Below are 14,523 nucleotides of genomic sequence, written 5' to 3' on the forward strand. Positions count from 1 at the left end.
AACTTTCAACCTGTGACTACATTTAATGTTTAGTGATGAAGCAGTTCACATAACGTATTCCTGCTGCTTAGTCAAGTGTGATGTGATTCCTATAAACGGCACTGCACAACTGTTTGAGTGGAGAACTGAACTGGCCCTTTTTCATGGACAATCATTCCTACCTGAAAGAAAGACTGGCAGACAGGCTATATAGTACTTGGCAGACATTCCTGCCACTGCAAGGAAAACAAATGACAGTGCTGGCTGCCAAGACACAGTTAAGCCTTCAAATGAGAACTGTCGATAAAACAGGTTCTAGGCCCGTCAGGGTTATATAAGGAGATTCTTTCCTCAGGGGGAGAGGAAAAAAAGATAAATTTAGATGTATACTGGGGAGCTGAATATTTGATGTTTATTTTCTTTAATAATTTATTAGAGTAGTTTAATTTATTAAACTTATAAAGAACATGAAGATGGGAGGGGAACGTGGTCAAGTCACAGAGGCAGAATTAATCACAGTGAACAAAAGTGTGAAGTGCCTTCCACGCACACAGCAAACTCCATGGAGATAGTGTAGACTAGTAAGAGTGAGATAAGGTCTGCTTGCAAACAAGATCTTTCCGAAGTCAAACCAGATCAGAAGAGACTGAGTCAGACTGCAGTCTTCTAGGAGCTCTTCAGCTTCCCAGGGAAGAGCATGGTTCAATACGAAGTGAAACATTGTAATTTTAAATATAAGCATGTGACACAAAACTTATTAAGACTAAACAAACACTAGGTGCTGATTCATTTTAAGCTTCTGAAGCAGTACTATTTGTTAATCCTACATTTAACGATTTACACAAAGCTAAGCAGCTAATATATGCTAGCTGGAAAACAAAACAAAACAACCCAAAAGTTGAAATAAAATTCAAAATTATTTGCCACTGAATGACAAATATCTAAAGGAACAAGGATTGGTAAGGCTATAGAGCAAAAGGAAGCTCTCTCTACATGGCTGGTGGGAATACAAATTATCACAGTATCACGAAAAACAATTCGGCAGTTACTCAAAAAGCTAAAAATAGCATGATCATTTATATGATCCAGCAACTGAAATTCCTATGTGCACTCCCATACTGTAGCATTACTCACAACAGTTACGTAAGCAACCTGTCTATCCATGGATATTAAATATAAAGAAAACGGAATGCATACCATGAAGTGAGCTTTTAAAAAGGAAATTGTCATTTGAAGTAACATGAAGGAATCTGGAAGACATTTTGCTATGTTAAATAATCCAGGCACAACAACATCTACAGCAATTTAGTTATGTGTGAAATCTAAGAAAGCTGAACCTATGAAAGTGGCATGGAGAATGCTAGAAGACAGAGAGGCAGGGAGGATGTGGGAGGGTAGGAGGGCTAGGGGGCACAGTGTGTTGATCAAAGGATACAACGTTTCAGTTGCAAAGGAAAATTAAGTCTCTGGTGAGATTGCATAGTTTGGTGACCACATTTAATAACAATGTATTGCATACTTCAAAATTTCAAAAGAATTTTAAGTATTCTTACCACATACTAAAAGATAAGTAGGTGAGGCAATGGCCAAGCTCACTAACTTAGATCCAAAATCTTCTATATCAAAACATGACATTGTATCCTATAATATATAATGGCTATAATTTTTGTCTAAGTATGAAAATGTCCCAGTTAGAATACATTAGGAAAAACCTATTGGATAGTTGTAAAGGATGGGACACTATCTAAATATTCTGTATCAAAGACCAATGAACTTAGGGCTCAGTAAAACACATCTCTTTAATTGTGGGCCATACACCCTGCTGTGACTACTTTTCCCTGTGCTGGGAAAAAGCAGCCATGGATGCAGTGAACCAACAGACAGGTCTGGATTTGGCCCAGGACTAGTTTCCCACCCTGTTTATGTGTTCCCATATTTAGCACTATCATATACTGTCATACTATTTTACCTAGTATTATATAAAATATTACCTTAATTAGCAAATATATAGTTTGTTTCATACTTAGATTTTTTTTTTTTTTTGGTAACAACTATATCACCAGAAAAGTAGAGATTAACGTGGAAAAAAAAACACCAAAAATAAGTAAATAAAATACTGTTAGAAAAGCCAATTCCAAGTGTATATCCTATGATCACTGGTTCAAAACAATGTGATTAGATATTATGTGAAGCCAATATGAAATGAGAGGTGTCCTATGAACAAAAAAGGAGAGAAATGAGACGACATCATTAAACATGCTAAGAAATCAATCTATGAGTTCATCCTGCCACTGAATAAAAACTGTAACTGAAGGAGACTTGAGCACAAGACAGAATCCTGAAAATAACTAAACAAGAGAAACAAAACCTTATGCCCTTTCTATAAGGCTGCACTTCACAGTAACCAAATAGTTAATCAAGTACTGTTTCTCTTCCTAGAATCCCAGTTAATAATGCCAAAAGGAGGAAGAGGATTAGAATGGCACTGTTTTGAAACTCTTAGTAAAATAATCACTCTGGGCAAATACCTTCAAAGGACACTATCAATTAGATTACAGAAAACTTTATAAGGGTCCACCAGGTTGATAACACTTGAATCAATCTTGTCACAAAAAGCAGCAATCAAGACACTGTGTGTTCTGTAATATCCAAAGGACACAGCATCACTTGAGCATTCTTCTTAAAAACTACAGGAATTTTAGCCTTTAGATTAAGTCAATGAGTACAGACTTAAAAAAAAAATCTAAGAGATATATAATCAAATGCAACCCGTGAATGCAGTTTTTTAATAGAATAAGAATGTAAATTCACGATACATTTTTCCTGGAACTCTTATAAACAGAATTATATGAGGTGAGTGGTTAAAACAGGGCAGCAGTTGGTAATGATGGCTCAGTATGTTAAGGTTGCTTGCCACTGAGCCTGATGGCTAGAGATTGGTATCTGGAGACCACAGGAAGAAAGAACTGACTCCTGCAGGCTGTCCTCTATCTTCACGTGTGCTGTGCCACATGAGTCCCCACATGCAGGCGCGCACACGCACATGCGTGCACACACACACACATGAATACAGAGTTAAATTTTTTTATTTTGTGTACTCATCTATTTGTATGTATGTATGCATGCATGTGTGTATGTATGTAGGCGTATACACACTACAGTGCGCCTCTGGCCAATTCTAAGTGTTAAGAGGTCTCTTTGAATGGTTTCTTTTTCTCATTGGATCCTTGCCCACTCCATGACAAGATGCAGGATGAAAAACTAAAAGAAAGCTGTGTCTGCCAAGCTGAGGCCATTCTGCGTCAGCTAGTAGTCACCTAACCTGTCAGCTGACTGGATTGATGAGTGAATCCAGCAAAGATTAGCCAAGCCAAAACAGCTTAGCAGAACTATTGAGCTAATACAGCTTTAGGAGCAGAAACATGTTTGATGCACTGTAAGCTCTGTGCTTGTTATTAGCTGTTTAGAGCTGCAGTGCCAGAGCAATAAATAAAAAACACAGAAACCAATAACTAGGATTGGTACTTACTATAACACAAATTTAAAACATAATGACTCTATGGACAATCTAACTTAATTATAGGAGGCAGAAAAATAAAGTAACTGCAGAAGATTAGAAAAATGCTAAGTAACTCTTACTATGCTGTTTATATTAACTTGGGATGAAATTAGACAATGTCCTAAGAAACTTTTGGACATGAGAAAGCAATCCTACATGGTTGCTACCAGCTAAGCAGTGCAAGATGGAACAGGAGAGAAAAAGTCGAAGAAAGGACCAGTTACTTTACAACTGGCTTCAGGACTGGAGAGGGACTAGGACTTGGGAGCTGGAAAATAAAAAATGTCTCTATTTGTGGTCTCCTAAAAGATATGTAATATAAGATGAATCAAAGATTATATCAAGAATGAAGGTATACATTTTTCTTCAAAATTCACCAAAAGAATTAAGGTAGGTTGTAAGCAGGCATTCTTAGATGACAAAATGCTTTTTAAGAAGTTAAACTGGGCGGTGGTGGCGCACGCCTTTAATCCCAGCACTCGGGAGGCAAAGCCAGGTGGATCTCTGTGAGTTCGAGGCCAGCCTGGGCTACCAAGTGAGTTCCAGGAAAGGTGCAAAGCTACACAGAGAAACCCTGTCTCGAAAAAACAAAAAAGAAAAAGAAAAAGAAAAAGAAAAAAGAAGAAGAAGAAGAAGAAAAAGAAGAAGAAGAAGAAGAAGAAGAAGAAGAAGAAGAAGAAGAAGAAGAAGAAGAAGAAGAAGAACTAGAAGAAGAAGAAGAAGAAGAAGAGGAAGAAGAAGAAGAAGAAGTTGTTGTTTATAGGCATGATCCCACAGAACTCTGATCCCCAAGTGGTAGTAGTGATTATATCTGGCGAACAAACATATTTCAGAAACAATTATAGGTATGGACTTTTAAGGTATGGACTAGGCTATGGCCATATCAGGCATACAGAATGCCCACAAAATATAAGTGAGCTGGGTCCCAAAAGCCAGTAGACTGGACTCCTGGCTATGTCCTGTGACTTTCTAAACCAACAGACTACAATGACAGAAACAATGTGACAATTCAAGGGACCTTGTATCTTCTGTACATTTTTTTTGACTTCTGTTGTGAGAACTAAATCAGGCTGGCCTATGGAAGAATGAAGCTACATGAAACAGACTGGAGCAGAGAGAAGTATAGCAGCTTATTTTCTTTTCTTTCTTTCTTTCTTTTTTTTTTTTTTTTAATAAGATGGTAAAATCAAGCTAAATCCTCTCAAAAACCAACTCTTTAAAGCTAGGAAATTTCTTCCTGTACTTACGTAGTTATCAACCACCTACCACTGTATGAGGACAGGCTAGCCCAAGACCTGGTGACAGAGGAAACGATCTAAATTCTACAAAGACACTTAGTCAAGAAGGGTTCACCACAACTCCACCACCCAATTCCACCCCTCCCTTTGCCTTTGCCCAAGGTGTGATCAGGAAGCAGGCTGAACTCAGCAAGCAGGCTGAACTCAGCAAGCAGGCTGAACTTGAAGCAAATCTCCGAAGAAAAGATACAAAAGACTCCCTCCCTTCCCTATATCTGTCAAAGGAAGGGACATAAGGACAAAGAACTCTATGTCCCTGGAAAGGTGGGGATCTTAAACCTACATTCCATAAAACCCAAGAGCTTTTCTTCAAAAAATGGGGGACTTTTAACATTTAACTCCTTTTCCCTAGGCCTGGACTCCTAACAGAAAATGAAGAAACCAGGAGCCTGTGGCCCACTGGCCTTCTCCCTAGGAAAGGGTCTGTTAGTCAACTGTCTTACAACTGATCTACATATCTTCTGGACTCTGTTGCATGGTTTTCTATAAATTGTTAGACTGCCATAGGAACAGTGGAGAGGAGTATTTTTTTTTCTCTTCTTGTTCGGATAGACTAGAAATAGATGCAGTTCCTTTTACCAGGTTTTGTTTCCTCATTTCTTCTGGGATACAGGGGACTGAGTCAGCAGGCTATGGACCCAAGCACTGGACAGCCCAGCATGCTGAACAGCCCTTCAGTTACAGCTGAGAGTTACTGCAGATGCCTCATTGTGCTCATTTCTTTTTGTCTGTGAAGGTGTTTCTTGTGTCGTGCAGCTAGCCTGAAACATTTATATAACCCAGGCTAGCCTTACACAAATGATCCTTTGTGCCTCTTTCCCAAGTGCTAGAAATTATACAGATGAACCACCATACTAGACTGTGATTCTATCCCTTCCATGTAACCATCAGTTTTACCACGTGGAGTGGGGTTTCAATGAGGATGGCCTTCATAGGCTCCTATGTCTGAAATTTTAGTCCCAGTTGGTGGGACTGTTTAGAAAGGGCTAGACGTGGCCTTGTTGGAGAAGGTATGTCACTGCAGAGGGCTTGGAGATTTCAAAAGACTGAGATCAATTCAGAGTGTCACTTTGCCTCTAACCTGAGGCTCAAGATATGAAGTGCTCAGCTGCTGCCATGCCTTTACTCCATCACCATAGACCCCAGTTCTCTGAAACTGTAAGGCCCAAATTAAATGCTTTCTTTTATTGGTAGCCTTATTAATAGTGTTTTATCACAGCAATAGAAAAATAACTAAGATACCACATTAACAAGTACTTGTAGTAGTAGTAATAATTCTATTCTCACTTGGAAATGACTGTTACCTAAATCCATACTACCAACTCATCTCCAGACACTAAAGGCTATCAGAAACATAGCTTTGCCTTGCCTTATGACTGTTTTTTCTCTAGAAAATATCCAATTTCCTAAATACCCTTAAAAATAACATATTCCTTGGTGGTACATAGCCATAATGATCCCAGCACTTGGGAAACTGGGAACAAGAACCGTCATGAGTTTAAGGTCCCTATCTAAAACAAACAAACATAAATAAATAAATAAATAAATAAATAAATAAATAAATAATATGTTCGTATTTCCAAGACTTGGCTCAAGCTGCTTTCTTATTAAAAGAATCTTTCACTTCATCCTTTGCCTATTTAAGTCTTACCTGGACTTTAGTCCTATCTCTCTGAGGTAGGTTCAACAGACATAAAAAAAGGAACGCAGGGAGGAAGAAGTCCCTCACCCTGGGATCTAGTTTGCTTTTCCTCTGAAAGCCAAGAAACTTCAGTATAAAGCCAAAGTTGCCTATAGAGATAATGCCTGTTTTCCTAAAGACCTTCCAAAAAGGATACTGAAAACAAACAAACTGGAGACACGGTTCAGTGGTTAAGAGTGGCGAGTGCTCTTGCAGAGGACCCAAGCTCAGTTCCCAGCTCTCTTATCAGGTAGCCCACAGCCACTTTTAACTTTAACTCCGGGGGATCTGATGCCCTCATCTGGTCTCTGTAGGCCCCCCCCACACACACACATACATGCACATGAATGCATGCACAGACATGCAAATGAGAATAAATCTTAATAAACTAGGATAATTTAGGGTTAGGGCTTTTATAATCTTGAAGTTCACTCTATTACTACTTCTTTCACACCACTACACCTAAACAATGTACCTCAAAAACCACCTTAAATTTTGATTTACAAAAAGAAATTCTTCAAGATAACAAAAAGTAAAACGAGCTCATAATTTTCCTTAATTTTTAACTTAAATTTTAAGGTTTGCTTAATCTTTAAAACTTGTTATAATTATATACTTTGCCTATACCAATGAGACACAGAATCAGATAGACAAGATGGTAATGGCACTGAAATGAGACTTTCTCTTGAGAACCTCACATCCATGTCTTGGATTATGGACTGCGATTTTCCTAAACTATTCTCTTTCTTTGTTCTTAAATGCTGACTCTTGAAAGCACACCATCCTTTGTCTTGGTAAGCAGTTGCTGTACCCTGGCTCACTGTGAACAACTTTTCTGCAGAGCATCAAAGGTACAGCTTTCTCTGAATGGAGATCTCCAAGGGGGAAGGAAACGCCTCAGGCTGCACAACAGTGCTGGGCTGTGTTTTCCTATTGCTGCTAACATCACTGGAATGACTTCACTAATCGACAAATCCAGAAAAGTGTTCTGCTTGATTTCTACACTTTCCTATACCTACTGAAGCTTCATCATATATGCTTTGTATAACTACTTAGCTGTTTCTTTGTAAATATCTTTCCTCTATTACAACAATCTACTTTTAAACAGTAAAAATGAAATAGTACATTTTCATTAAAGTACCCCCTCAATGATCAATATAAATTCATAAATATATACTCAATAGATTCAGCATTATCACTAAATCCATGTGCACAATCCCTAAATATCTAGTTAAATGAAATTACTTAGACTATAATCACCCAAATACACCGAATACAGCTTTTATATATATATATACATATGCTGAAACACAATCTGTAATTAAATTCTTACTATAAAATACATACCCTCTTTGGAATAAATCCACGTTGTAGAACTTGTTTAGCTCCACAGAGAATTCTACCATTGCTTGAACTTCAGTCATTTTTAATTTATACCCAGAGGACAAATCTGGTAACAGCACCTTAGTTAAAAAGGGGAAGGGGTCATGAGTAAGACAACAGAAATGCCAATTCATATGCCTAACTTAGCTTAATCCAACTAAATAGTACCAGAATCCAAAGACTGCCAAACAGCAGTACTATTTTCACCACTGAAGACTGGTTGGTTTCGACTCTTTTCTAACATTTGTTTCCCCTGATGACATCCATGTGATCATCCGTGAATAGATTTTTTAAGAAAATATTGCTTAAAGAACAAAGCACTTTTGAATAAAAAAAATTCCCCTTCATTATAAAAGCCTAAAGGCATTCTTTTTTCTAGAAGTTAAAACAAGAGGTACATAGGCAAGTGAAAATTAAAACATTCACATATTCATTGACATATACAGACTCATATGAGTGCATTAATACAATTTCTATAAAACTGGCATCAATGGCAAGCAGTTTCTAATCTGCTCATTTTAGATAATTTTCTGAAGAACATTTAAGCCAATAAGTGTACAAATAACATGATTTTAAGTGTAACTACTATTGTGTGAGCATGTTACAGTTTAAACCGTCACCTAGTACTGGTGTTTTCAGTGGTTTCTATCTTCACTGCTTTAGAAAAATAACAAACATCCTTACCAAGAAGCAATTTAGAGAAAAGAAATGTTGGGAGACAATTCCCCACTGACTCCTGGTGTCTCTGCACCTCTTCCAACCAGAAAAACCAATGATAGCTTTTATTCCAGGCTCTCTCTTCAGGGACATTTGCTACAGTTTTAAACATCAGACACAGTGTCTCACTTTAGAACAAAGAGCAGATCTGCAGAGTATTCTACACAGTAGAGCCTTCCAAAGCAGAAAACAGATGGTCCACTGTCCATTATCAAAGTCTCAGGATCCTTTTGCTCAGGATTGCTCTTCTATAAGACAATTTACTCCTATGCAGATGTCACCTGGCACTCTAGTTCAAATGCTGTGCATAGAAACAATTTTTATCTTTGATTGGTGAGTCCAGTGTCTTCTGCCAACCTTATGGCACCATGGTAAGCAACTCATTAGCATGCAAGCAGAGTAAAAGTCTCAGTTTCACAGCTCTTGAAAAAGTATTCCCCTGAAATACAGCAAATATTCTAACCTATGACAAATTATGTACAAAAGAAATGCCATATGCTTACCTCTGCTGATCAAATCTTCATTTTACATTATTAAATAGCCAATCTTGTATTTCCAGTTACTGATTCTTGTTGTTAAAAATATATTGTTCCTCCTAGGAGAAAGAAACAGTAAAATCTCAAATAAAATTAAGAGATACAAAATCTACCTTAAAGATACCTACATTTCATTACTTAACAATCACAATTTACAAATAGAACCTACATCCCCCTCAAGGCTTGGGAATGCATTAAAACTTCATCACTATTATGCGTTTCTATTAAGGATTCACTCATGTAGACTACACAGTACAATATAGGGTACTTTCTTAGTTCAGTGGTTCAGAAATGCTTCTCAATCAACACCTAAAACACTGGAAGCTTATCATTAATTTTTAAGTGTAGAATTCCTCACAATAACGAAGTAGTGATTTTTCAAATTTCATGAATATGCACACATGTATTTCATAAACACACGTGCATAAACATAGTATTTAAAATAATGACAAAAGGCTGACTACGCTGTAGTTTTCCTTACATTTCATATATTCACATGAAAAAACTTCTGCCTTTAATGTAATTGTGTTCCAAAAACATTAAAATGAGGAACATGTTCATTCTTCACTTTTTTTCTTCTGTCATGATGGTGTAGATTCTGCCAAGTCCTTTAGTAATCTCATCAACAAATAATAAAGATTAGTATATCTCAAATCAATGTATCTTTAGATAAAAGACTCCCCATTTCATAGAAATAAGTGTAGGTCAGCTCTGGATCGCAATGGGCTCAGTAATTCCAAGAAAAGCAGTAAGCACATATAGTACAGTAGAAAGGTAACAATAAGGCTTTAAGATTTCAGTCCTAAGATGTTGCGTCCCTTACATATTCATTCCTTTTAAGGTATACAGCACCCATCTCACATAAACCAGTAGGAGCCTATTACATGGGCGAGAGATAAACTTAGTTCTCTTTTAAGCATCTTTCATTTTGGGATCTGTTACACTAATTGGCTTTTCTTATGCACAGAATTTAATAAGGAAATTAGGGTACAACTAGAATAGAACCCTAAAACATATGAATCAATAATTACCAGAAGTAGGGTACAGTTGCAACAAAATCCTAAGATACATGGCATTAGCTTAGTAATTACATACCAGGCAACAAGGAAACATACTAAAATACTGATAAACTCTCTTACACAGAGCATAACGACTGATAAAAATATCTACAATAACCTGCAGAACTAGGTGTCCATATGGCTATGGCCAGAGACCCAGAAAAGTAGTTGAAAAGAAGCACAGCACCAGTTGTGTGGGTGGTTCTTTGCCGTGTTTACTTTGTCTGGTTTGTAAGTAAAGATGAAAGGAAATAAAGGGGCAGAAACTGGGGTCTTGCAGCCAAGTACTCCAATATCCCAAAGCTGGATAAGTACCTTTCTCAAAAGAATTCTAAAAATTGTTGACAAAATCTTGTGGGCAACAAGAATATATCATAGAGATTCAGCTGTGTATTAAAGCTGAACTTTGACCAGCCACGGGTCTGTCAAAAGGCACGCCATTTATTATGACTATCTGGTGTTACCCAGCCTTTTATATTCCAGCTGTCTTCTGCTATGCAATCCTTGCGTGCCCAGACCAATTGGTAAACAGTTCAGCTCCCCAGACCTGCTGAACTACTAAGTTACTAACTGCCCTGCTGAGCTTAGGAGACAAAGCTGGTGGGAGACTCCTAGCTTTGTTTCCTGTGCTAATGAAGCTCAGACCATCCCTGGCCTTGAGGAGACCTAGTGGTTCTCCAGAGCACTTGGACTGAGAACAAAAGAGGTTTTTACATATCAAGGTGAGAGATCAAACAACATTCCTGAGGAGGCAGGGAACCATGTGCCCAGGGAAAGAAAAGGCAGGTATTTTCTGTAGACAGAGAACAGCATGGAGAAGAGAAAAGAGAATGGAAGAACTAGATGGGTAAGAACTTGAGAGGAACAGAGATGGGGAAGAACTTGATTGAAGGGCTAGAAGAGAGGACTAGAGGAAGGAGATGGAAGATGAGGAAGAGCCAGATGGAAAAAAACAAGATGAGGAAGAACAAGATGAGAGAGAAGGAGATGGGAGAGGGGCTGATATGGGAAAGAACTAGATGGATGAGAACCTAGAAGGGGCAGAACTAGATGAAGGAATTAAGATAGAACCTGGAGGGGACAACGGATAAATGCAAAGAGAAATTGGGCAAGAAAGGAACTAAAAATGAGAGCCGAGTATAAGCTTGTGGAGAGAGAACTGACAGAATAATAAAGTGTATGGACTAAGGAATTTCGTCTCCTTTCTTCAAAAATTAATTATCAGCTGGTTGTAGATTCTTCCCGGACCCTGAGAAGGGACTATCTAGGGACTGGACTCTCCCAGTCCCCAATAACAAAACAAGATTAGGTCAAAGGTGCTGCTGACAAGTGCCTGTTATTACACATAGTTTAAAGACAATGGCCACTAAACAAGAGATAAAGATGAACCTCACTAAAATAAGGCCATTAAAATGAAGCAGGTATACAGAGTGGAAGGGCAATCACATGAACCACATCCACAAAAGAAGTTTAGTGAGTCACTGTCGCAGAAATAGAATCGAGAAAAAAGTCATAAAAATCCTATTTTTTTTTTTTTTTTTTTTTTACAGAACAGTATTTATCAAAGAAATAGCCTACAAAAGCCTGTGACTATGTAACTTGCAAGTTATAGAATCTGCAATAGCAGGAAGCTATGGACAGCTATGAAAACTACCTTTGAAAGTAGACAAACTTTCAACATGGCTTTAATGTGGCTATATGGAGATTAACATGGGGAAGAAATATCCAGACAGCAATCAGAGGGCTCCCAATGCAATCAACACAGGTATTCTTCCACTGCCGGACACAGTCCAGCATTGCTCTCAGCTAGAAAGTGTTTCCTACTGTTTGTTTATGATTTTATCATAAAATACTGGCACATGCAGGAGGGGTGGGGGTAACGGGACTTGCAGATCTCTCTGTGACCTAAGATGAATGGAACACAGAGGGCTCTGGTTTGGTTTGGTTTTAGGAAGGGAAATAAGATGTTCCGACAGGTTCCACATGGGCTATCTGGATGGCTAGAGTAGCAGACTGGCTGGTACACTGCTTGTCATTTCTTTTCTCCTTTCCAAGTGAATGGTCACCCAGCCCGACTGAAACAATCTCCTGATGCCAAGTTATCCTACCCATGGAATGTGGCCAACTGACCCTTCTCATGGGACAGAAACGGAAGTGATGCATGTAGCATCTGCCTTACTTGTTTAAAAGGAAATTCTTTGCCCTGAACGTCACCTTCCTTTGATGGGGGAATGTCTTTCTGTATGCTGTGAAAATATGTTGCTCTGACTGGTTGATAAATAAAGCTGTTTTGTCAATGGTGAGGCAGAATAAGGTTAGGCGGGACATTCTAACTGGAGAGATAGGGGAGAAGAAAAGAGAGCTGAGGAGACGCTGCCAGCTGCCGCTATGAAAAGCAAGATGTAAGTACCAGTAAGCCACAAGCCATGTGGCAAAGTACAGATTTATAGAAATGTGTTAATGTAAGATATAAGAACTAGATAACAAGAAGCCTGCCATGGCCATAGTTTAAAAAATAACATTAGCCTGTGTGTGTTTATTTGGGTCCAAGCAGTTGCGGGCCTGGCAAGTGAGAGAGATTTGTCTTGACTTTGCCAGGAGGGACACAGGAAAACTTTCAGCTACATTCCTTCATTTTTTTCTAGGCTGGAATACTTTCTTGACAGTGATCTAGTTTTGATCCCACAGATTAGGACCAAACTCTTAGACTGTCAAATAAGGGAAGGGCTGTGGATTCCAGAATGTCTTAGCTGCTTAGACACTGCTCAGTTCTTTAATCTTATGATTCTTTGATACAGTAAATGCACTTCATCTATACCCTAGTGTATGTGATCTCTCATAACTTCTCTGACCTCATCTCCTAGCAGTCTGCCTTCTCCAGTCATACTTCACTTCTCTCTATTCCTCAAGCACACTAGATGGCCCCAAAGTCTTTGTATTCATTTTTCTCTGGAGCACTCGTCCCTCCAGGTGTGCACATGACTCACTCTTTCACCTTCTCTTGGGCTAGACTCAAATACCAGCTTCTCAATTAGGCCTGCCCTGGCCACATTTTCCTGCTACAGCCTATTTGTTTTCTATGCACTTATGTCTCTTTAAAATATTAAAGACTATTGTAATAAGCTTTTTTGTCAGCCATCAGCTCACAAATAATGACAGAAACTTATTAATTATGAAAGTTTGACCTTCAGCTTAGTCCTGTTCCACTAGCTCTTATAACTTAAATTAACCCATTTATATTAATCTATGTTTTGCCTCATGTTTGTTTGTTTGTTTGTTTTTACCTTTCTTTCATTCTGTATGTCTGATTCCCTCCATGTCTCATTGGCATCTCTTTGGAGTAATTCATGCATCTAGATTCCTTCTTCTTTTCCTCCTCCTCCCTGGAAATCCTGCCTGTGTCTGTCTCCTGCCCAGCTACTGGCCATTCAGCTCTTTATTAAACCAATTACAGCAATATATTTTAGTATACAAATAACTCACAACACTTTACCTACTACCTTTTAAGAACAGGGTGTTGCTACATAGCCCAGGCTGGTTCTGAATTCCCAATTTTTCTACTTTTTCCTCTAAATAATTCAACTGTAAGCAAGTGCTACAAATCCATCTTTTTTACTCTTTTACATCTAAAATATAAACTTCTGTAAAGTGGGAAATTCTAGTTACTGTTTACTGAGTCATATCTAAGGCCAGACACATAGAAGGTACTAAAATTTAATTATTAGTAAAATAAATTTAACTGATATTAAAGATTCCATAAATAGAACTGATCATTTTTCTTCTATCTGAAATAAACCAACTTGGAAAAAGGAATTATGATGTGGATATGTTGAAAACAGGTACTGATGAATAAGCTGCTTTATTAGTGTATATTCAGAAGCTCCCTTTATTCCAATTTCTATATCCTGCTGTGTTTTTTGTATTTTGGATTTAAGTAAAGGAGATGTTTTTACTATCTCCTTTACTTAAATCCTTCCCTTTTCACTAAGTAACTTTAAAAAGAAATATGTATGTGTACAAATATGTAAATGATGCTTATATATCACTGTGACTTTCACGTGACCCTCTAAAGCACAGGCAGTTTTATTTTTATGAATTGCTTAGAGGGGGAAAAATAACAAAAGAACTTAAAAGGTAAAGCGATGAAAGGGGAAAGAAAACTTTAGGACTCTCGGGGTCATTGAACATGTTTGTGACTCTCTTGTCACAAACTAGTCTTTCTCCATCTATGAAATGCTAAGCAAATGCTGCTTGGCTCCGTCAATTCTTGCTACCTCTCTGCAAGAGGAACCAAACATTTTCTGTCATCTCC

General features: G+C 38.0%; 1 protein-coding gene across 13 annotated transcripts in view; it reads right to left on the reverse strand.

Annotated features, from left to right (window-relative positions):
• The window catches only part of Fam135a (family with sequence similarity 135 member A), an 81,914-nt gene that overhangs the window by 57,297 nt on the left and 10,094 nt on the right, over positions 1-14,523 (reverse strand). For all 13 annotated transcript variants that reach the window (XM_042266451.2, XM_076557955.1, XM_076557952.1 and 10 more), the window contains 2 exons: positions 9,121-9,212; positions 7,865-7,980 (listed from right to left, as the gene is read on the reverse strand). In XM_042266451.2, coding sequence (XP_042122385.2) covers positions 7,865-7,941 — 77 coding nt within the window. In that variant the 5' untranslated portion in view covers positions 7,942-7,980; positions 9,121-9,212. The remainder of the gene's footprint in view (positions 1-7,864; positions 7,981-9,120; positions 9,213-14,523) is intronic.

The sequence above is a fragment of the Peromyscus maniculatus genome, chromosome 21 (assembly GCF_049852395.1).
Source record: "Peromyscus maniculatus bairdii isolate BWxNUB_F1_BW_parent chromosome 21, HU_Pman_BW_mat_3.1, whole genome shotgun sequence".
NCBI lineage: Eukaryota > Metazoa > Chordata > Mammalia > Rodentia > Cricetidae > Peromyscus > Peromyscus maniculatus.